Raw genomic sequence first — 21,614 nt, 5'->3', positions numbered from 1 at the left:
GTCATACTGGTATGTCATATGTTCTTTTCTGTGTGAGTTGAAAGTTATTTTTTTCCTTAATTATTCTTTCCGCACTCCCCTCACCCTACCACATGCAAAATTTGAAAGGTTAAAAGAAAATCGCTACCCTGTTATACTTCTAACCCATCCATGTCCTCCTCAAGATAGGCCCTTGTTGCATATTCTCAGTGGTTTGGGGAAGATTTCGGTGCTTGGCTTCCATCTAGGTACCAGCTTTTGTAAGCCTCTCCTGGCGTGCAGCCTTCCTGGTAGATTTGTAGACATTTGCAGTACACCTTGGGAGGGAGGAGAAGTGGAAATCATTCTCAGATGTTAAACTGAAACATGTTTCTAATTGAAAGCATGAAGAGAATGTATACATGAAAGTGCCGGGGGGTGATCTCTGGCAGAGTCTCAGCTTTGAAAGCCCCATCCAGTCCTCGCTTGTGGCCACTTCTGTTCTCTCTGGGTGGAGCCCATTTCCATTCCTGTGACATTCCATAAATAACCGTGGCCGAGTAGGGACCTAATGATCATCCCTCGGCCAGGAAAACGCTGATAAATTAGAATCGTGAACTTTAGAAGTGCATAGCTTTTGACTTTGAATTCTAGAAGCCTAATATGGAAAGAGCCCTCGGGGACCATTTTAGAACAAGCAGCTACTGCCCTCCCCCCTGCCCCTGGGCTTGTACAGGTGCAGAGGCCAAGCTTAAGTAACTTACCCCAAGGTCACTTCAGGAGCTGGCTGCATTTATCTTTCCTTTTATTATTTTTCTCCCAAGAATCCTTCCAAATTTTTAGAAAATTTGTCAGCCTAGTATTCTGACACTTGACAGCCATTTGTTATCATTATTTGCTGTAATTGATAGGAATTGTAGGGAGATAGGAAAAGTATCTTCTCTTGTTTATAGAAAATCAGTAGGTTTCAGGGCTTTTAGGTCTTGGTCATTTGGTTCCTCCATAACTGAGCCTCCTCTGGTTCATATTCCTCATCTATTTTGTGGTTGTTTGTAGACTGAACCTTGTGCTGAATTTTATGGGAGATTTAGTATTGGGATCTGCCTCAGGACAAAGAGTTTAAGTCAGAGGTGGGCTGATAGCAAAAGGTTCATTTAAATAATTAATTTGGACAAATAAAGAAGGGACTGAAGGAATCATGTCCGTAGGCCTATGATGTTCATAAAATTTAAGTCAGTAACATCTAAACTCCCAGGGGACCTTGCCTATGATAAAATCCACTCACCCTACCCATGACCCATAGCCCTGCTGACTTTAAAACTCTGCTCGGCCACAAGTCTGGTGATTCAAAGTACATGCATCCTAGTTAATAGATAAAGAGGTTGTTTCTTTTTGGTTGCCTTTTGTTATAAGATTAGGGATGTACTTGCTTAAAAAAAGAAAAAATCTATGCATATATATATGTATATATATGTGTGTGTGTATATATATATGTGTGTGTGTGTATATATATAAAGGTTAACTCTCAACCTTTCTGCCCTTGGTTTTTCTCTCTCTCTCAAAAAAAAAAAAAGTAGGTTGGACTAGATTTCTGAAACAGTCACTCCAAGCTCTGATAGCTTATGCAAGATGAAGGCTGTAACACTTTTGGGGGTTTGGGTTTGGAATTGGGCTTTTGTTTTTTGCCAAATGTTGTTTGGATGCCTAAAATTTAAACTTAAGCCACAGAACACAACTTAAAAAGAAGGGCAGGATACTTTCTTCTTTTCCCTGTATTTCTGATGCATTTCTGAGTGGCAGCTATAGTAAAGTGGTTAAGAATGATGACTTTGGAGCCAGTTCACTTGAATTCAAATCCCAGCTCTTCTATTTACTAATGATTGTGTGACCTTTGGCAAATTATATAACCCCAGTGCCTCTTTCTTCATCAGTAAAATGAGCAAAATAAAGTATCTACTTAAAACAGTTGCTGGGGGGTTAAATTTGTCGATATCTATTAGAATAATGCCTGGCACATAGGAAGCCATTAATAAATATTATCTATTATCGTCATCATCATCAACATCATCATCATTTTGTTTTATTGAGGGATAGCCCGATGCTACTGGTAAGCCTTTGGAAGAATTAGTAAAGTCTACAATGCTTTTCTTCAAAGTGTGTCTTCTATTTCTTTCTGCAGCAAGCTGTGTTCCTCCATGTCAGAATGGAGGGATGTGTCTCCGGCCTCAACTCTGTGTGTGTAAACCAGGGACCAAGGGCAAAGCCTGTGAGATAACAGCTGCCCAGGACACCTCGTCACCAGTGTTTGGAGGGCAGAGTCCTGTGGCTGCTTCCTCCTGGGTCCCTCCTGAGCAAGCAGCAAAGCACACTTCATCTAAGAAGGCAGACACTCTACCAAGAGTCAGTCCTGTGGCCCAGATGACCTTGACCCTCAAGCCGAAGCCTTCAGTGGGACTCTCCCAGCAGATACATTCTCAGTGAGTGTTTTGAACTTGCCTCCAGCTCAGGAGCATCTTAAGTTCTCTCTTGGATGCATTGCTTTAAATCACTCTTTTTTTCCTGCACAATTTGCAGAAATCACTTGGATAGTAATGTCCTTCTTTCCTTTTCTTAAGGTTTTACATGTTATGTTTACACATCAAGTGTCTTAAAAATACTTGATGTGTGTGTTTAGCCTCTGCAGGGAAGATTTACCATAAGCATTAAGCAAAGCAGTAGTGAGGATTAAGGGGATCAAGGTTGGAAGGGAATAATAGAGGTAGTTGTTTGGTTATGGTGGAGTTGTGAGTTAAACAATTCTCTTTTTTCGAGGTGGGGGGTGCTTTCAAGTTTTTGAAGTCATAATTTAAAAAGAGAAACCGTGAGTGTGATTTTTAAAGGTACATGGAAAAGGTAGGAACTCATCTTTCCACAGAGAAGGTATTCAAGTGAAAGTGAGTCCTGGGAAAGAGAATTTCTGCACCTTGGTAGCAGGTTAAGTGTATCTTCTATTAAACACCATGTTTACCTCCCAGTTGCCATGCAGGTCCATTTTTGGTGAATGAGCTTGTGTTTTATTTATGGGAGCATGGTTTTTTTTCTTAGCGTTAGGAAGTAAGTGCTATTCTGAACAAAATGAGAACTCTGTAAGGACAGGGTCCTTACACAAATTGTTTCCTTTTAATTAGCTACTCTACATGGATGACAAGATGCAGAATTACTGCAGCTATCACTTGTCATTTGTCTAGGAATGTAAAATACAGGAAGTTCTCAACTTAAAAATGACCCAGCAGTTCATCTGTAAGTCACTTGCTTGGAATTTTGAATGCTTTCCCCACCAACCCCCTGGGATAGCTTCCACCTGGTGATTAGTATCCTGTCAGCCCACAGAAGTTACTTAATCTGTTACTACAGATGAAATTATCCTAATTTATACTTCCCCTTTGAGTAGGCCACCTACTGTCCCTGATGAGTGGGGTCCTGATAACTTTTTCCTTTCTCTTGTTCCCTCCTCAGTCCTCTTCTTTTCATTTTTTCCCTCTCATTTCTTCTTGCCTCATTCTTCAATTCTACCATGATAAAGGGATTTGGGAGGCTGTGCTGGAATCTAAGCACTTTGCTACCATTTCAACTGGAAAACACATCCTGCAGCCCTCAAGAAGAAGGAATTGTAGTTATAGCCAGTACTTAGTAACTGCTTACTGCATGCCAGGTACTGTTTCACGTGCTTTGTATGATTGTTCATTTATAACTCACAGTGCTACCCCATCAGGTAGGTGCCATTACAAACCCCATTTTACAGGTGAGGAAACTGAGGTGCAGAGTGCTTAAGTAATGTAGTCAAGGTCCACAGTTAATAAGTGAATAATAAGTGTTAGGATTTAAATAGAGGCAGAATAAGGAGAATACATATTAGGCTTTAAATGGAGGCAGCCAGGCTCCAGCATCCATGCCCTGAAGTGTAAAGGGTGGCAGACTTTCTCTGTAAAGGGCCAGATAGTAACTATTTGTAGCTTTGTGGGACATATGGTTTCTTTTTTTTTTTTTTTTTTTTTATTAGTTTCTGCTTTATAACAAAGTGAATCAGTCATACGTATACATCTGTTCCCACATCCCCTCCCTCATGCATCTCCCTCCCTCCCACCCTCCTCATCCCACCCCTCCAGGCGGTCACAAAGCACCGAGCTGATCTCCCTGTGCTCTGCGGCTGCTTCCCACTATCTATCTACCTTACGTTTGGTAGTGTATATATGTCCATGCCTCTCTTTCCCTTTGTCACAGCTTACCCTTCCCCTTCCCCATATCCTCAAGTCCATTCTCAAGTAGGTCTGTGTCTTTATTCCCGTTTTACCCCTAGGTTCTTCATGACATTTTTTTTTTTTTTTAAATTCCATATATATGTGTTAGCATACGGTATTTGTCTTTCTCTTTCTGACTTACTTCACTCTGTATGACAGACTCTAGGTCTATCCACCTCATTACAAATAGCTCAGTTTCGTTTCTTTTTATGGCTGAGTAATATTCCATTGTATATATGTGCCACATCTTCTTTATCCATTCATCCGATGATGGACACTTAGGTTGTTTCCAGCTCCGGGCTATTGTGAATAGAGCTGCAATGAACATTTTGGTACATGTCTCTTTTTGAATTATGGTTTTCTCAGGGTATATGCCTAGTAGTGGGATTGCTGGGTCATATGGTAGTTCTATTTTTAGTTTTTTAAGGAACCTCCATACTGTTCTCCATAGTGGCTGTACCAATTCACACTCCCACCAGCAGTGCAAGAGTGTTCCTTTTCTCCACACCCTCTCCAGCATTTATTGTTTCTAGATTTCTTGATGATGGCCATTCTGACTGGTGTGAGATGATATCTCATTGTAGTTTTGATTTGCATTTCTCTAATGATTAATGATGTTGAGCATTCTTTCATGTGTTTGTTGGCAGTCTGTATATCTTCTTTGGAGAAATGCCTATTTAAGTCTTCTGCCCATTTTTGGATTGGGTTGTTTGTTTTTTTGCTATTGAGCTGCATGAGCTGTTTATAAATTTTGGAGATTAATCCTTTGTCAGTTGCTTCATTTGCAAATATTTTCTCCCATTCTGAGGGTTGTCTTTTGGTCTTGTTTATGGTTTCCTTTGCTGTGCAAAAGCTTTGAAGTTTCATTAGGTCCCATTTGTTTATCTTTGTTTTTATTTCCATTTCTCTAGGAGGTGGGTCCAAAAGGATCTTGCTGTGATTTATGTCATAGAGTGTTCTACCTATGTTTTCCTCTAAGAGTTTGATAGTTTCTGGCCTTACATTTAGGTCTTTAATCCATTTTGAGCTTATTTTTGTGTATGGTGTTAGGGAATGATCTAATCTCATACTTTTACATGTCCCTGTCCAGTTTTCCCAGCACCACTTATTGAAGAGGCTGTCCTTTCTCCACTGTACATTCCTGCCTCCTTTATCAAAGATAAGTTGGCCATATGTGCGTGGGTTTATCTCTGGGCTTTCTATCCTGATCCACTGATCTATCTTTCTGTTTTTATGCCAGTACCACACTGTCTTAATTACTGTAGCTTTGTAGTATAGTCTGAAGTCAGGCAGCCTGATTCCTCCAGCTCCGTTTTTCGTTCTCAAGATTGCTTTGGCTATTCGGGGTCTTTTGTTTTTCCAAACAAATTGTGAAATTTTTTGTTCTAGTTCTGTGAAAAATGCCAGTGGTAGTTTGATAGGGATTGCATTGAATCTGTAGATTGCTTTGGGTAGTAGAGTCATTTTCACAATATTGATTCTTCCAATCCAGGAGCATGGTATATCTCTCCATCTATTTGTATCATCTTTAATTTCTTTCATCAGTGTCTTGTAATTTTCTGCATACAGGTCTTTTGTCTCTTTAGGTAGGTTTATTCCTAGATATTTTATTCTTTTTGTTGCAATGGTAAATGGGAGTGTTTTCTTGATTTCATTTTCAGATTTTTCATCATTAGTGTACAGGAATGCCAGAGATTTCTGTGCATTAATTTTGTATCCTGCTACTTTACCAAATTCATTGATTAGCTCTAGTAGTTTTTCGGTAGCATCTTTAGGATTCTCTATGTATAGTATCATGTCATCTGCAAACAGTGACAGCTTTACTTCTTCTTTTCCAATTTGGATTCCTTTTATTTCCTTTTCTTCTCTGATTGCTGTGGCTAAAACTTCCAAAACTATGTTGAATAAGAGTGGTGAGAGTGGGCAGCCTTGTCTTGTTCCTGATCTTAGTGGAAATGGTTTCAGTTTTTCACCATTGAGGACAATGTTGGCTGTGGGTTTGTCATATATGGCCTTTATTATGTTGAGGAAAGTTCCCTCTATGCCTACTTTCTGCAGGGTTTTTATCATAAATGGGTGTTGAATTTTGTCGAAAGCTTTCTCTGCATCTATTGAGATGATCATATGGTTTTTCTCCTTCAACTTGTTAATATGGTGTATCACATTGATTGATTTGCGTATATTGAAGAATCCTTGCATTCCTGGAATAAACCCCACTTGATCATGGTGTATGATCCTTTTAATGTGCTGTTGGATTCTGTTTGCTAGTATTTTGTTGAGGATTTTTGCATCTATGTTCATCAGTGATATTGGCCTGTAGTTTTCTTTCTTTGTGACATCCTTGCCTGGTTTTGGTATCAAGGTGATGGTGGCCTCGTAGAATGAGTTTGGGAGTGTTCCTTCCTCTGATATTGTTTGGAAGAGTTTGAGAAGGATGGGTGTTAGCTCTTCTCTAAATGTTTGATAGAATTCGCCTGTGAAGCCATCTGGTCCTGGGCTTTTGTTTGATGGAAGATTTTTAATCACAGTTTCAATTTCAGTGCTTGTGATTGGTCTATTCATATTTTCTATTTCTTCCTGAGTCAGTCTTGGTAGGTTGTGCATTTCTAAGAATTTGTCCATTTCTTCCAGGTTGTCCATTTTATTGGCATAGAGTTGCTTATAGTAATCTCTCATGATCTTTTGTATTTCTGCAGTGTCAGTTGTTACTTCTCCTTTTTCATTTCTAATTCTACTGATTTGAGTCTTCTCCCTTCTTTTCTTGATGAGTCTGGCTAATGGTTTGTCAATTTTGTTTATCTTCTCAAAGAACCAGCTTTTAGTTTGGTTGATCTTTGCTATCGTTTCCTTCATTTCTTTTTCATTTATTTCTGATCTGATCTTTATGATTTCTTTCCTTCTGCTAACTTTGGGGGTTTTTTGTTCTTCTTTCTCTAATTGCTTTAGGTGCAGGGTCAGGTTGTTTACTCGAAATGTTTCCTGTTTCTTAAGGTGGGATTGTATTGCTATAAACTTCCCCCTTAGAACTGCTTTTGCTGCGTCCCATAGGTTTTGGGTCGTCGTGTCTCCATTGTCATTTGTTTCTAGGTATTTCTTAATTTCCTCTTTGATTTCTTCAGTGATCACTTCGTTATTGAGTAGTGTATTGTTTAGCCTCCATGTGTTTGTATTTTTTACAGATCTTTTCCTGTAATTGATGTCTAGTCTCATAGCATTGTGGTCGGAAAAGATACTTGATACAATTTCAATTTTCTTAAATTTACCAAGGCTTGATTTGTGACCCAAGATATGATCTATCCTGGAGAATGTTCCATGAGCACTTGAGAAAAATGTGTATTCTGTTGTTTTTGGGTGGAATGTCCTATAAATATCAATTAAGTCCATCTTGTTTAATGTATCATTTAAAGCTTGTGTTTCCTTATTTATTTTCATTTTGGATGATCTGTCCATTGGTGAAAGTGGGGTGTTAAAGTCCCCTACTATGATTGTGTTACTGTCGATTTCCCCTTTTATGGCTGTTAGTATTTGCCTTATGTATTGAGGTGCTCCTATGTTGGGTGCATAAATATTTACAATTGTTATATCTTCTTCTTGGATCGATCCCTTTATCGTTATGTAGTGTCCTTCTTTGTCTCTTCTAATAGTCTTTATTTTAAAGTCTATTTTGTCTGATATAAGAATTGCTACTCCAGCTTTCTTTTGATTTCCATTTGCATGGAATATCTTTTTCCATCCCCTTACTTTCAATCTGTATGTGTCTCTAGGTCTGAAGTGGGTCTCTTGTAGACAGCATATATATGGGTCTTGTTTTTGTATCCATTCAGCCACTCTGTGTCTTTTGGTGGGAGCATTTAGTCCATTTACATTTAAGGTAATTATTGATATGTATGTTCCTATTCCCATTTCCTTAATGGCTTTGGGTTCGTTATTGTAGGTATAGTCCTTCTGTTGTGTTTCTTGCCTAGAGAAGTTCCTTTAGCATTTGTTGTAAAGCTGGTTTGGTGGTGCTGAACTCTCTCAGCTTTTGCTTGTCTGTAAAGGTTTTAATTTCTCCATCAAATCTGAATGAGATCCTTGCTGGGTAGAGTAATCTTGGTTGCAGGTTTCTCTCCTTCATCACTTTAATTATGTCCTGCCACTCCCTTCTGACTTGTAGAGTTTCTGCTGAGAGATCAGCTGTTAACCTGATGGGGATTCCCTTGTGTGTTATTTGTTGTTTTTCCCTTGCTGCTTTTAATATGATTTCTTTGTGTTTAATTTTTGACAGTTTGATTAATATGTGTCTTGGTGTATTTCTTCTTGGATTTATTCTGTATGGGACTCTCTGTGCCTCCTGGACTTGATTAACTATTTCCTTTCCCATATTAGGGAAGTTTTCAACTATAATCTCTTCAAATATTTTCTCAGTCCCTTTCTTTTTCTCTTCTTCTTCTGGAACCCCTATAATTCGAATGTTGGTGCGTTTAATGTTGTCCCAGAGGTCTCTGAGACTGTCCTCTGTTCTTTTCATTCTTTTTTCTTTATTTTTCTCTGCATCAGTTATTTCCACTATTTTATCTTCCACCTCACTTATCCGTTCTTCTGCCTCAGTTATTCTGCTATTGATCCCATCTAGAGTATTTTTCATTTCATTTATTGTGTTTTTAATCGATGCTTGATTCATCTTTAGTTCTTCTAGGTCCTTGTTAACTGTTTCTTGCATATTGTCTATTCTATTTCCAAGATTTTGGATCTGGGAAATAGAATCTTGGATCAGCTTTACTATCATTATTCTGAATTCTTTTTCAGGTAGACTGCCTATTACCTCTTCATTTGTTAGGTCTGGTAGGTTTTTATCTTGCTCCTTCACCTGCTGTGTGTTTTTCTGCTTTCTCATTTTGCTTATGTTACTGTGTTTGGGGTCTCCTTTTTGCAGGCTGCAGATTCGTAGTTCCCGTTGTTTTTGGTGTCTGTCCCCCGTGGCTAAGGTTGTTACAGTAGGTTGTGTAGGCTTCCTGGTGGGGGGGACTAATACCTGTGTTCTGGTGGTTGAAGCTCGATCTTGTCTTTCTGGTGGACAGGTCCACGTCTGGTGGTGTGTTTTGGGGTGCCTGTGGCCTTATTATGTTTTTAGGTATCCTCTCTGCTAATGGGTGGGGTTGTGTTCCTGCCTTGCTAGTTGCTTGGCATAGGGTGACCAGCACTGTAGCTTGCTGGTCGTTGACTGAAGCTGGGTGCTGGTGTTGAGATGGAGATCCCTGGGAGATTTTCGCTGCTTGATATTATGTGGAGCTGGGAGGTCTCTTGTGGACCCGTGTCCTGAAGTTGGCTCTCCCACTTCAGAGGCACAGCACTAACTCCTGGCTGCAGCACCAAGAGCCTTTCATCCACCCGGCTCAGAATAACAGTGAGAAAAAGTAGAAAGAAATAATTCGTAGAAGAAAGAAAGAGAGATTGAAAGAAAGGAAGAAGGGAAGTAAGGAAGGAAGGAAGGAAGAAAGAAAGAAAGGAGGGAGGGAGGAAGGATGGAAAGAAAGGAAAGAAAGGAGGGAGGGAGGGAGGAATGAAAGCAAAAGGAAGAGTGAATGGAAGAAGAGAGGGAGGGAGGGAGGAAGGAAAGAAAGAAAGAAAGAAAGGAGGGAGGGAGGGAGGGAGGAAGGAAAGAAAAAGAAAGTGGAAAGAAGAAGGGTGGGAGGGAGGGAGGGATGGAGGAAAGAAAAAGAAAGAAGGAAAGGAGGAGCGGAGGGAGGGAGGGAGGAAGGGAAGGGAGGAAAAAAAGAAAGAGCAGGTAAAGTAAAATAGAATAAAGTATGAAATATAGTAGCGTTATTAAAATTAAAAAGTAATTATTGAAAAAAAACACGGACCGAAAGAACCCTGGGACATATGGTGGAAGCAAAGCTATACAGAGAGAATCTTACACAGAAGATTACACATACACATTCACAAAAAGAGAGCAGGGGGAAAAATCAAAAATCTTGCTCTCCAAGTCCACCTCCTCGATTTGGGATAATTCGTTGTAAAAAGAGGAAAAGGGCGAAAAGTCTGAAATCTTGCTAAGTCCACCTCCTTAATTTGAGATAATTCGTTGTAAAAAGAGGGAAAAAAAGGGGGGGAAAGTCTTAAATCTTGTCCTCAAGGTCCACTTCCTCAATTTGGGATGATTCGCTGTCCATTCATGCACTCCACAGACGCAGGGCACATCAAATGGACCGTGGAGCTTTAATCCGCTGCCTCGGAGGCTGCACAGAGAGATTTCCCTGTCTCTGCTCTCACAGCTCCCGGGTCTCAGCCTTGGACCTGGCCCCGCCTCTGCGCGTAGGTCGCCGGAGGGTGTCCGTTCTTCGCTCAGACAGGACGGGTTTAAAGGAGCCGCTGATTCGGGGGCTCTGGCTCACTCAGGCAGAGGGGAGGGAGGGGAATGCCCTCTCCTCGCGCACCAGGCAACAAAAGGGAAAAAAGTCTCTTGCCTCTCCGGTAGCTCCAGACCCTTTCCCCGGACTCCCTCCGGGCTAGCACTAACCCCTTCAGGGTCTCTTCCTGCCGCCAGCCCCAGACCTCTCCCTGCGCTCCGACTGAAAGCCGATACCCGAGCCTCAGCTCCCAGCCCCGCCCGCCCTGGCGGCCGAGCAGACAAGTCTCTCGGGCTGGTGTGTGCCTGAGGGCACCGATCCTCTGTGCCAAAATCTCTCTGCTTTGCCCTCCACACCCCTGTTGCTGTGCTCTCCTCCGCTACTCCGAAGCTTTCCCCCTCCGCCACCTGCAGTCTCCGCCCTCGAAGGGGCTTGTAGTGTGTAGAAACCTTCCCTCCTTCACGGCTCCCTCCCACTGGTGCAGGTCCCGTCCATATCCTATTGTCTCTGTGTATTCTTTTTTTCTTTTGACCTACCCAGGTATGTGGGGAGTTTCTTGCCTTTTGGGGGGTCTGAGGTCTTCTGTCAGCGTTCAGTAGGTGTTCTGTTGGAGTTGTTCCATGTGTAGATGAATTTCTGATGTATCTGTGGGGAGGAAGGTGATCTCCGCGTCTTACTCTTCCGCCATCTTCCTCCGGCTCTCTGGGACATATGGTTTCTATTGCAGCTTCTCAATTCTGCCGTCCTTAGCACAAAAGCAGCCATAGATAATTCTTAAGTGAATGAGTGTGAGTGCTCTAATAAAACTTTATTGATGGATATTGAAATTTGAGTTTCATATAAATTTCATGGCACGCAATATTATTCTTTTGATTTTTTTCTCAACCATTTAAAAATGTAAAAATCATTCTTAGCTTATGAGCCATACAGAAACCGCTTGTGTGCGCCAGCTTTGGCCCCTGAAGTGTAGTTTGCTGACCCCTTCTCTAAAGGATAGTAGTGGTTTTTTGTGTCAGAACATGTGTCTTTGAAATAATATAAAGCATTGATTATATCATAGCTAGACATCTCCCTGCATTGTTCTGGATCTTAAAAACAAAGAACAATTCTGTGTTGAACTGTGCCTTGGCAATCAAGAGTCAGATTACTGTGCATTGCAGTTATTTTTTTCTAGCATTATTACTTACATAAGCTGTGAAGTCATTTACAAGCGACATTATTTATCCTGAATATCACCATCCCCTGTTAGAATTTGACCCTCTATGATGTGTATATATGGATTGTTAGTGAGAACCACATGTCAGATGTCAGATAAAGGAGCAACCTTTTCCCCCCTCCCCCTTTTTTCTTTTTTTGGTAGCAGCAGTGTAATTTAGACAAGAATGTTGTGAGTCAAAGGGGAGGCTAAGGTTTCAGCTCCAACTTGGCTTTGGGAAAATAAAAGTCATTAGATAATTTGCTTCAGAGACCTCATCTGCTGAATGAAGATGGTTTTTACGATCGTATTGTTATAGGCATGTGTTTATGGGTGTGCCTACTGCGTGCTTTTGGGTGAGGAGAAGAGATGGCCCAAGATGCTAACAATTCTGATGTTTTCCTAATAAACTTTTGTCAGTTGCCCTGTTATCTGGGTACTGCAGGGAGTATTAAGATGTACAAGATCCAATTCTGCTCTTAAGGAGATTTTGAAGTGATAGATGAGCTCTCACTTGAGAGGGGTACAAAGGAAGGGGTACAGTTGGCCCACTGATGAATTTAGGTAATGACCCGATCACCTGAAATTTAAACTGTCAAGGAGGCACATGTGATAGGACCATTTTGGCTACTTTTGAGAAATGTAACAATTCTTAAGTTACCTACTTGTAATATTGCCTACTTTAGACTGTTTCACGTTTGGTTTGGTTTTTGTTTAGTGAAGGAGGAAATTAATTAAGCCTTCTTAAAATGCTTGTAGACATAAAGGCACCTAAAATATCAAAATGTGTAGTTAGTGTTACATCCATTGGGTGGCATATGAAATGCTGCAGTCTTGATCATTTATTCAGGTTTTTATTGAGCACATGCTATGTACCATGCATTGTTCTAGGGGCTCAGGATGTAGCACTGAAAACTAAACATAATGTCTGCCTTCCTGGAGCCTACAGTCTGGAAGGGGGGAGATGATTAATGAGTGGTGTAATTAAAACATATGTTAGATTGTGGTAAGTGCTGTGGAGAAAATAAAACTGCAGTAATGGACAGGGAGTGCAGAGTGGGTGTTGGATGGGAAGGAATGAGGGCCCTGGTGGTTTTAAATAGGCTTTCAGGGAAGGTTCTGCTGAGGAGGTGACATTTAAGCAAAGGCCCGGAGGAGGTGAGGGTGTGAATCATGGAGAAGTGTGGGGCTAGGGCAGAGGCCCCAGCGGGAGCCTGTCTGGGCTGTTTGAGGAATAGCGACTTTAGTAAAACTGTAATGTTAAAACTACACATTTTAGGCAGGTGGGGGTTGGATGAATTGGTTTTACTTTGGCCAAATTGGTTTTAGACAGCTTGGCTTAGAACCAGATACAAAGTTCTCTAGAAAAATCAAAGGAGGGAGCAATTGTTTATAGATTTTGGAGCATTGGGGATGTGGAGGTCTAGGGATGGCTCTGGAGAGTGTCATCTGTGTGCTTGAAAAGATGGTTAAACTTGACCACAAAGAACTGGAGAAGAGCATTTCTAGGAAAAGCAATGATGTGACACCAGAAAGACTGCTTTATTAGTTATCTACTGATGTGTAATAGGTCCCCACAAACTTGGCAGCCTAAAACAATAAAAATTTATTGTCTGAGAGTCTCTGTGGGTCAGGAATCCAGGAGGTGCTTAGCTGGAAGCTCTGGCTCAGAGTCTCTCATGAGGTTGCAGTCAGCAGGGTTGGCTCTACTGGGGCCAGAGAACCTACTGCCAAGGTGACTCACTGCCATGGCTGTTGGCAGGAGGCTTCACTTCCTTTCTGCACGGACCTCTCTGCAGAGCTGCCTGAGCATCCTCACAACATGGCTGCTGGCTTCTCCCTGAGCAAGTGATCCTCAAGCCACAGGACCTTCTCAGTCTTGAAAATGACACACCTTTACCTCTGCCTTATTCTACTCATTAGAAGCAAGTCACTAAGTTGAGTCCACTCTCAGAGGGACTGTAGTTAATAAGCTGCATTGTTTGAAGAGAGAAATATCAAAGAATTTGTGAACATATTTGAAAATGACCACATTTAGATATGATTTGAATGGAACTTGATATAAATGAAGACTAGTGGTAATGAAAGTTTTTAAAGGTTGGTTAAAAACCAAGTTACAGACTAAGATTTCAAGAAAACAATTCCAAAAAGACCCAACAAAACAAAATAGAAAAAGTAACGAAGGGGGAACCTATAGCTTAAAAGAGGTTTAAACCACAATGTTCATTGCAGCTCTATTTACAGTAGCCAGGACATGGAAGCAACCTAAGTGTCCATCAACAGATGAATGGATAAAGAAGATGTGGCACATATATACAATGGAATATTACTCAGCCATAAAAAGAAACGAAATTGAGTTATTTGTAGTGAGGTGGTTGGACCTAGAGTCTGTCATACAGAGTGAAGTAAGTCAGAAAGAGAAAAACAAATACCCTATGCTAACACATATATATGGAATCTAAAAAAAAAAAATGTCATGAAGAACCTAGGGGCAGGACGGGAATAAAGACGCAGACCTACTAGAGAATGGACCTGAGGACATGGGGAGGGGGAAGGGTAAGCTGGGACAAAGTGAGAGAGTGGCATGGACATATATACTCTACCAAACGTAAAACCAATAGCTAGTGGGAAGTGGCCGCATAGCACAGGGAGAACAGCTCGGTGCTTTGTGACCACCTAGAGGGGTGGGAGGGAGGGAGACGCAAGAGGGAAGAGATATGTGGATATATGTATATGTATAGCTGATTCACTTTGTTATAAAGCAGGAACTAACACACCATTGTAAAGCAATTATACTCCAATAAAGGTGTTAAAAAAAGAAGAGGTTTAAGAAACATATTAACCAATCACAATATTTAAATTATGTTTCTCCTGATGCAAACACATAAAAGAAAAAAGATAATGATGATAGAACAACCATGAAAATGCTGACATTGATTTGGAAATTTGATGATATAAAAGAATGATTGTTGATTTGGGGGGCTGTGCTGATGACCTTGTAGTTATGTAAGGAAGGGGAATAATATTAAAGTATTTACAGATGACATTGTATGATGTCTGAGCTTTGATTGCAATTATCCGCTGGGTTGAGGTATAGCGGTAACAAGATTGGCCACGAGGGGATAATTATTGAAGCTGGATGATAGGCACACAATTCTTACACAATTCTCTCTACCTTTATGTATTTTTGAAATTTTCTGTAATGGAGAGTAACAAAAAAGAGAGTTTCAAGGAGGAAGACTGCTACGATTTTTCTTCTGCCTTGGGAGAATAATCTGGCTGCAGCATCTAAAATGGATTAGGACTAGTGGTAATTGGAGGGTGGCTCTGTAATGGGTGTAGTGGTGCTGGTACCCTAGAGGAAGGACATGAGCTCGGGAGGTGTTGTTAATGAAAGATCTTGGCACCTACTCAAATGTGGGAGGCAAAGAAAAAGAGAATCAGGTACTATCCAGGCGTGGGACTGTGGGCGAAAGGGAGGGCGTGGAGGTCTTTCTATCCTACTGTCTTCCAACATTCCTTGGTAATATCATGGAACTCCACGTTCTTTGATGGTGGTTGATACTTGGTGAATGCATGATTTCTGACAGAGCTTTATAGATGAATAGCCAAGATCATCCTCTGTACCCCAGCAGGGACTAAAAGCAAGTGGGTATCAGTGGTACATGCCTGGCCACTTGGTCAGGTACTGGTTTGGAAAGACCTTGGTCAGGGCATTCTGGCAGTAGTCATTGCTGTAGTTGGTACTTCCATTCATGCTTTCCGTGGAAGTTTATTATTATGGCGTTCCTTTTTTCAGTTTTCCGGGCCACATCATGGACCCTCCGTGAGCTAAAGAAAAGACCAAATGATGCCTCATCTTCCTGTATACAAATTTTGGCCGTCACTTTTCTCATTCTTTGAACTTTTATGTCCCTTGATAATACTGCATTCCTTAGAATATTAACACTTCAGGTTACTTTCATAATTGCATCCTGTAGATGTTGTTCATGTATAGCTGTCCAGGTATTCAGCGAAGAATTGCTGCTGTTAGGTCACAGGTGCACCCCCAGTGTCTGTCTTTAGTCCTGTATGTAAAAAGGTATTGATGCTTATATGTTGTGGCCAGGAGCTCCACAGAGGAGCAAAAATCAAAACTGTTCAGTTTTCCAGAGCTTTTTCCTCACCTGTCAGTATCATTTTTCACATGTATGTTGAAGTTTCCCACAAGAATTTGTTTTCAATCCTCACTGCTGCTCAGTGAGGCTGTTTCAACTTGTGTGAAGTGTCTGTCTTTATCCTTGTTAATCATCATGGGTGTTACAGGCACTGACCATGGACCCATGAGGCAGAGGTCGTAAAGGACATTCTTCAGCTGCTGATGTCTTCTGCTTGTTTAGAGAATGTAGGTGCAAATGACCACTGCTTTGCCAAATGGGGAGCTGTTATCTGTACTGTGTAAGGAGGAGGCACTTTTGCAGGACACAGTGTGCCCAGTCACCGCTCTTTGAGCTTGAGAAGGAAGTCTGGTTTCACTCAGGATGTGGATGTCAAATCTATCTCAAGAGCGCACATGTATCCAGTCTTTTTTCTTCCCTGGTGATGGCTATTTTCATCATTTTATGTTTCAAAGGATGGTGGTTAGTTTCTCTGGAAAAAATAGTTTTTTTCCTGTCTCAAACCAGTGGAGGGGGCCTGAACTTACCGGATGTCGTGGATGTCTTTTCTGTCATCGTCTTCTCAGGGATGGGGTAAAGAGAAAAGAAGCAATTTAGAAAATGGTCTCTTTTAAGACAGGCATAATTCAAATATGTTCTCTGTTTATCAAGTGAGCTTATACTACACCAGATATTTTCTAACTATAGGGGAGGGCCCTTTAAAATCCACATTGAGATAATGGGTTCCACTTTCAAAGGTCTCGAGAAATGAATACTTCACATTTACCACGGGTCGGTTGATAGGAAGCAGTGGCAAGTGATGTCTGTGCCAGGGAGAAGAGGGTGCTACACTGTCCTTTATCTCTTTCCAGTTCTTAGCTTCCTGTCCCTGTGGTTGTTTGAACCTTAAAAAAACTATATGCAATGATATGTACAAGGATGGGAGACTTCGTGGAATGTTCCTTGAAGTATTCTACTCTCCAGATTAACAGCAGCAGCAACAAATATAAGCTCATTCGCTTTATTTGGACTCTCTCACACTACTCCTAAAGGAAAAAAAAACTCATTATAAAACTACACCAACAGGTGCAATTTTAGGGAGACGTTTCAAGCTTTTCGTGCACTAATAGCTGAGATTGCGACCTTATCTGAATTTATTAAAGTAGCCAAGGAAATGGTCAGTACTTGAATAGACGGTCTCCCCAAATGATCTCTCAGACTGTGGGGGGCCCTTGCTTAGTGTTGACCCCCCCACTCTGCTGGCCCTCCCCCATGTTTTTCTTCTGTGCTTCCTGTACTTAACCATTGTCATCATGCTTACTGCACAATCATCTGTTTTATCTACATAGGTACACAGAGGGGCTACAATAAACGTTTAATACATTTTTGTTGAGTTTTTCCTGGAGAAAAAAATATGAATCCCTAAGTCCCTGTCTAAGGATTGTTTCCTGAACGCTGATAGTGCAGGAGTGACCTTATTCTCTTGGAATAATGCCATTTGCCTTCGTAAAGCCCTGTACATTTGCACAATACTCTGCCTTCCTTGTTGTATTTGCCCAACAGGTCTATAAGATGAAAGTTTTGAGCCTTACTTTATGATGTGGGGGAAAAAAAAGGCAAAGTGGTAGAAAGTTGAAGAAAAGGAACTCAATCTGGGGATTTTAGCGTCCATGACACTTCATGGATGCGATGGGAACTAAAAATGTGAACCGATGACTGATTTTATCGTTTTATGTGAATGTTTTTTAAACTTTTATTTTTAGAAATAGCCTTTAATTCAATATTTTATTAGTCTAACTTTCTAAAAGCCAATTTATTTATTTATTTATGCGGCACGGCATGTGGGATCTTAGTCCCCGACCAGGGATTGAACCCACACCCGCTGCACTGGAAGCGCAGAGTTTTAACCACTGGACCACCAGGGAAGTCCGCTAAACTTTTTTTAAAAGTAGGAGTTAAATTAAAATTATATACAGAAGAGTAGAGAAATCAAAAGTGCACGCGCCTGGTGATTATCCCACACACATGGAACTACCATCCACGTCAAAGAGTAGAACGTTGCCAGCACCACAAACCCCCCTGTTTCCTAGATTTGCCCTTTTTCTTCTCCCTAAAGGGAGCCACTATCTTGACTTCTAACACCAGAGATCAGTTCTGTCTGTTTTGAACTGTATAGAAATGAATCATACGGCGTGTATATTTTCACTCACCATCATGTCTGAGATTCATCTACGTAATTATGTGTGGCTGCAATTCACATTTACATTCCAGAGATGATTCCATCGTATGAGTATACTGCGACTTATCATTTGTTCTGCTCTTGATGGATGTTTGGAATTTTTCCAGTTTTGGGCTCTTATGAAGAATGCCGTGTGCATAGGTATATGTGCAAATTTCAGAAAAAGACCTTTGTGAATCTAAGTCACCAGAAAAACAAGCCCAACTAGTTACAACAATGTCAGGGTTTGAGAAGGACCTCACAATCCGTTGTGTGAAGTTGGATCATGTTGGTATCTGTTGGCTCTTTGAGAAAAGCAGGCACATGAGGGAAGGGATGGGGTGACAGTGCGTCTGAGGAGCTGGAAGCAAGGAACTTTTTCCTCCTGAGCAGGACTTGGCAGGAAGAGTGGACTGTGGAGTTGGGTGGAGAGGCAGGGGAAGGGTCAGGGAGGTCACTTTGCACTCCATGCTGTCTGCACCTTACTGGGTCCCACAAGGAAGGCTTGGCCAACAGTGGTTTTGAGATACAACCAGTATCTGACTGGGTTTAAGTTCTGGACAAAGGTATATAAGGAATTATGTGGAAACTCAAAGTCTGTGATTGAAAAGGGCAGGTGCTGGGATAGTTTGCCCTCCAATTTAATTGCTAGAAATCAGGATGGTGTTTGGTGCAGTATAGTAATAATAATAGTTAATATTTACTGAGTGTTTATTCTGCGCCAGGCACTGCTTTAATTACTTCTTGAGTATTATCTCATTTAACGCTCTCAAAGGAATGTGAGATAGACATTTATCATTATTGTTATTACCATCCCCATTTCATATGATGAAGCAATTCAGGTGCACAGGGTTAAATAATTTTCCCAAGGGCTTTCCTGGTGGCGCAGTGGTTGAGAGTCCGCCTGCCGATGCAGGGGACACAGGTTCGTGCCCCGGTCCGGGAAGATCCCACATGCCGTGGAGCGGCTGGGCCCGTGAGCCATGGCCGCTGAGCCTGCGCATCCGGAGCCTGTGCTCCACAACGGGAGAGGCCACAATAGTGAGAGGCCTGCGTACCGAAAAAAAAAAAAAAAAAAAAATTTGCCCAAATGCACTCAGCTAATAAGTGTAGGGTCAAGATTCAAATTTAGGCAGCCTGTGAAGTTAACCTCTGTATACTGCCTCTTACTTTGATGGCATTCTCATTAGTTTCCTATCACTGCTGTAACAAATGACCACAAATTTAGTGACTTAAAACAGTGCAAATTTGTTCTCGTAATTCTGGGGTCCAAAGTCTGAAATGGGTCTCACTGGGCTAAAATGATGATGTTGGCAGGGCTGCCTTCCTTCTGAAGGCTCAAGGGAAGAGCCAGTTTCCTTGCCCTTTCCAGCTTCTAGAGGTTGCCTGCATCCTGTGTCTCATGGCCCCTTCTCCATTGTCAAAGCTGATAATCTCGGGCTGAGTCCATCTCACTGCCAGTCTCTGGTTCTTTCTTCTGTGTCCCTCTTCTACTTTTAAGGACACTTGTAATGACATTGGACCAACTTGAGTAGTCCAAGATAATTTCTCCATCGCAAGGTAAGCTGATTAGCAGCCTTAATTCCGTCTGCAACTTTAATTTCCTTTTGCCACGTAACCTAGCATAGTCAGAGGTTCTGGGGAGTAGGGTGTGGACATCTTTGGGGGGGCTGTTATTCTGGCTACCACAGACTTTTACCAGGGACCTGGTCTTGTCCTGGCAGTCTTCTCTGCTACTCACGAGTGACCTATAATCAGAAGGGATAGTATTGATAAATAGTCATCACAGTCCTCTTCAGTGAAGAGCAGAGACAGCCCTTATGACTCTTATAATTGTTAGGTTTAAACACTTCACATAGATTTAAGGTCTAAAAATGGCCCCCAGTTCTCTGAGACCTTGGGACCAGCACACTCAGGCACTTGTGGTGGATGGAAGGGGGGAAACCAAGAGATCAAGGGCCCAGACATGGCCAGGCACCAGGAGGGGCTGGCTGTCCTCATGCCCTTTGCCTCGTGGAACTAGGGGTTGAAAAGTCAACACCACTTTTGACATATAATGGCCCCACCCACTAGACAAAGTGGCCTGTGGACTCTGATTGCAACTCTCTTGGGAGGTGGGGCAGTGAGGAAGGCGTGGACAGACGTGGGGAGGAGTGGGGAGAGGGCTAGGAGTATCCCTCCCTTCAACAGTTACCCTGGGGCCCTCGAGTCCTGTAAAGTATTTCCCATGTGATTATTCTTCTATGATGAAATAAATCTCTGCACTGAAAGTTGAATTAATTAGTTGTCAGAGCACTTGCTGCGAACAGACCATAGTACTGGGATTGAAACACACACGAAGCCACTGATAAGCAATTGGAACAGAACACAGTTTGGCTGACACATGGAATCCATGAGCTTTAGCCTGGCCTGCATGGTCGATGCCAAGCATGAGAATGATTTTTAGGGCCTGACTATGGGTGTTATGCAGATTAAAGTAAAGATTCCTCTTTACATTTGGATATGTTTGGCATTCCATAGATACTGCCTGTGAATCCTTCCAAGGTGCCTCTGGGGTTGCACTAAATCCTCTTTCCTTGTTTTCCTTGGCTTAGCTGTTTGTTTATGTTTGAGAAAAGTGAAGACTAAATTATAAGACTAAATTTTTATAGCAGTTCTCTGCCCTGGAGTTGCCTGGGATTAGGATAAAGAACCTATAAGACGTGAGTCCTGTGTGAGGGAGGTGACAAGTACACCTCACATAATACAAAATATGCACACATAGGAAATAAAAATTTGAGTTAAATAACTTGTGTGGTAAATATGCCTACAGTTAGTCTATCTTCACTGAGGTTTTCAAGGTTGAGTATAGTTTTTACCTATTTATCTGTTCATCATACTAGAGATGACCTAGCAGAAATAGCTGATCCTAGGGTCCAGAGACAAGAACTTGTAAGTGGAAAGAAAGTCTACTTAAACACTGTGGAGAAGAGAAAGCCTCAATTTGCTAATCCAGGAAAAAATGTGTCATTTTTCAGGACTGCAGTTTTTGAACAAGGTGTTCATGCGTTTATGCAGGATGGCAGGAGGAACCAGCAAGACTGGGTGAAATTAAATTGGATTCAAGATTGTTCCTGTGCCCATTAGAGTTTGGGGGGCTTTTCCATGAGTGGAGCAGAAAGGGTCTGACTGTCCCCTGTATGCCAGATGCTGGGGACTTTAGGAAGTTTAGTTCAAACTAGAGGGATCTTTTCAAAATGTGAGTCTTGTCTTGTCCTGCTCTGCGTAAGTGCCTCACTGGCTTCTCAGTGCATCCTAGGGGATGGGACTCCACGGTCTCCACTTGCCCAGCCTGTCACTGTGTCACAGGCAGCTCCTTGAGTCTGCCCAGCTCCTTACTGACACACTTTCTCTGTCTGCAGCTACCTGTGCCATACATGTTTGTCTTCCCTGTTAACACCTGCTTGTTCCACTGGTCTCCGTTTCCTAGGGAAAGCGTTCCCTGCTACCCCCCTTACT

At 41.7% G+C, this 21,614-nt stretch overlaps 1 protein-coding gene across 2 annotated transcripts in view; it reads left to right on the top strand.

Moving 5' to 3' along the window:
- Positions 1–21,614, top strand: part of LTBP1 (latent transforming growth factor beta binding protein 1) — a gene marked incomplete at its 5' end in the record, with an annotated part of 437,494 nt that overhangs the window by 53,839 nt on the left and 362,041 nt on the right. For both annotated transcript variants that reach the window (XM_079721395.1, XM_079721384.1), the window contains one exon: positions 2,138–2,435. In XM_079721395.1, coding sequence (XP_079577521.1) covers positions 2,138–2,435 — 298 coding nt within the window. The remainder of the gene's footprint in view (positions 1–2,137; positions 2,436–21,614) is intronic.

Source organism: Hyperoodon ampullatus (genome assembly GCF_949752795.1).
Source record: "Hyperoodon ampullatus genome assembly, chromosome: 15".
In the NCBI taxonomy this organism is placed as follows: domain Eukaryota; kingdom Metazoa; phylum Chordata; class Mammalia; order Artiodactyla; family Ziphiidae; genus Hyperoodon; species Hyperoodon ampullatus.
Note: the sequence above shows the minus strand (reverse complement) of the source record. Positions and strands in the feature narration are given on the sequence as shown.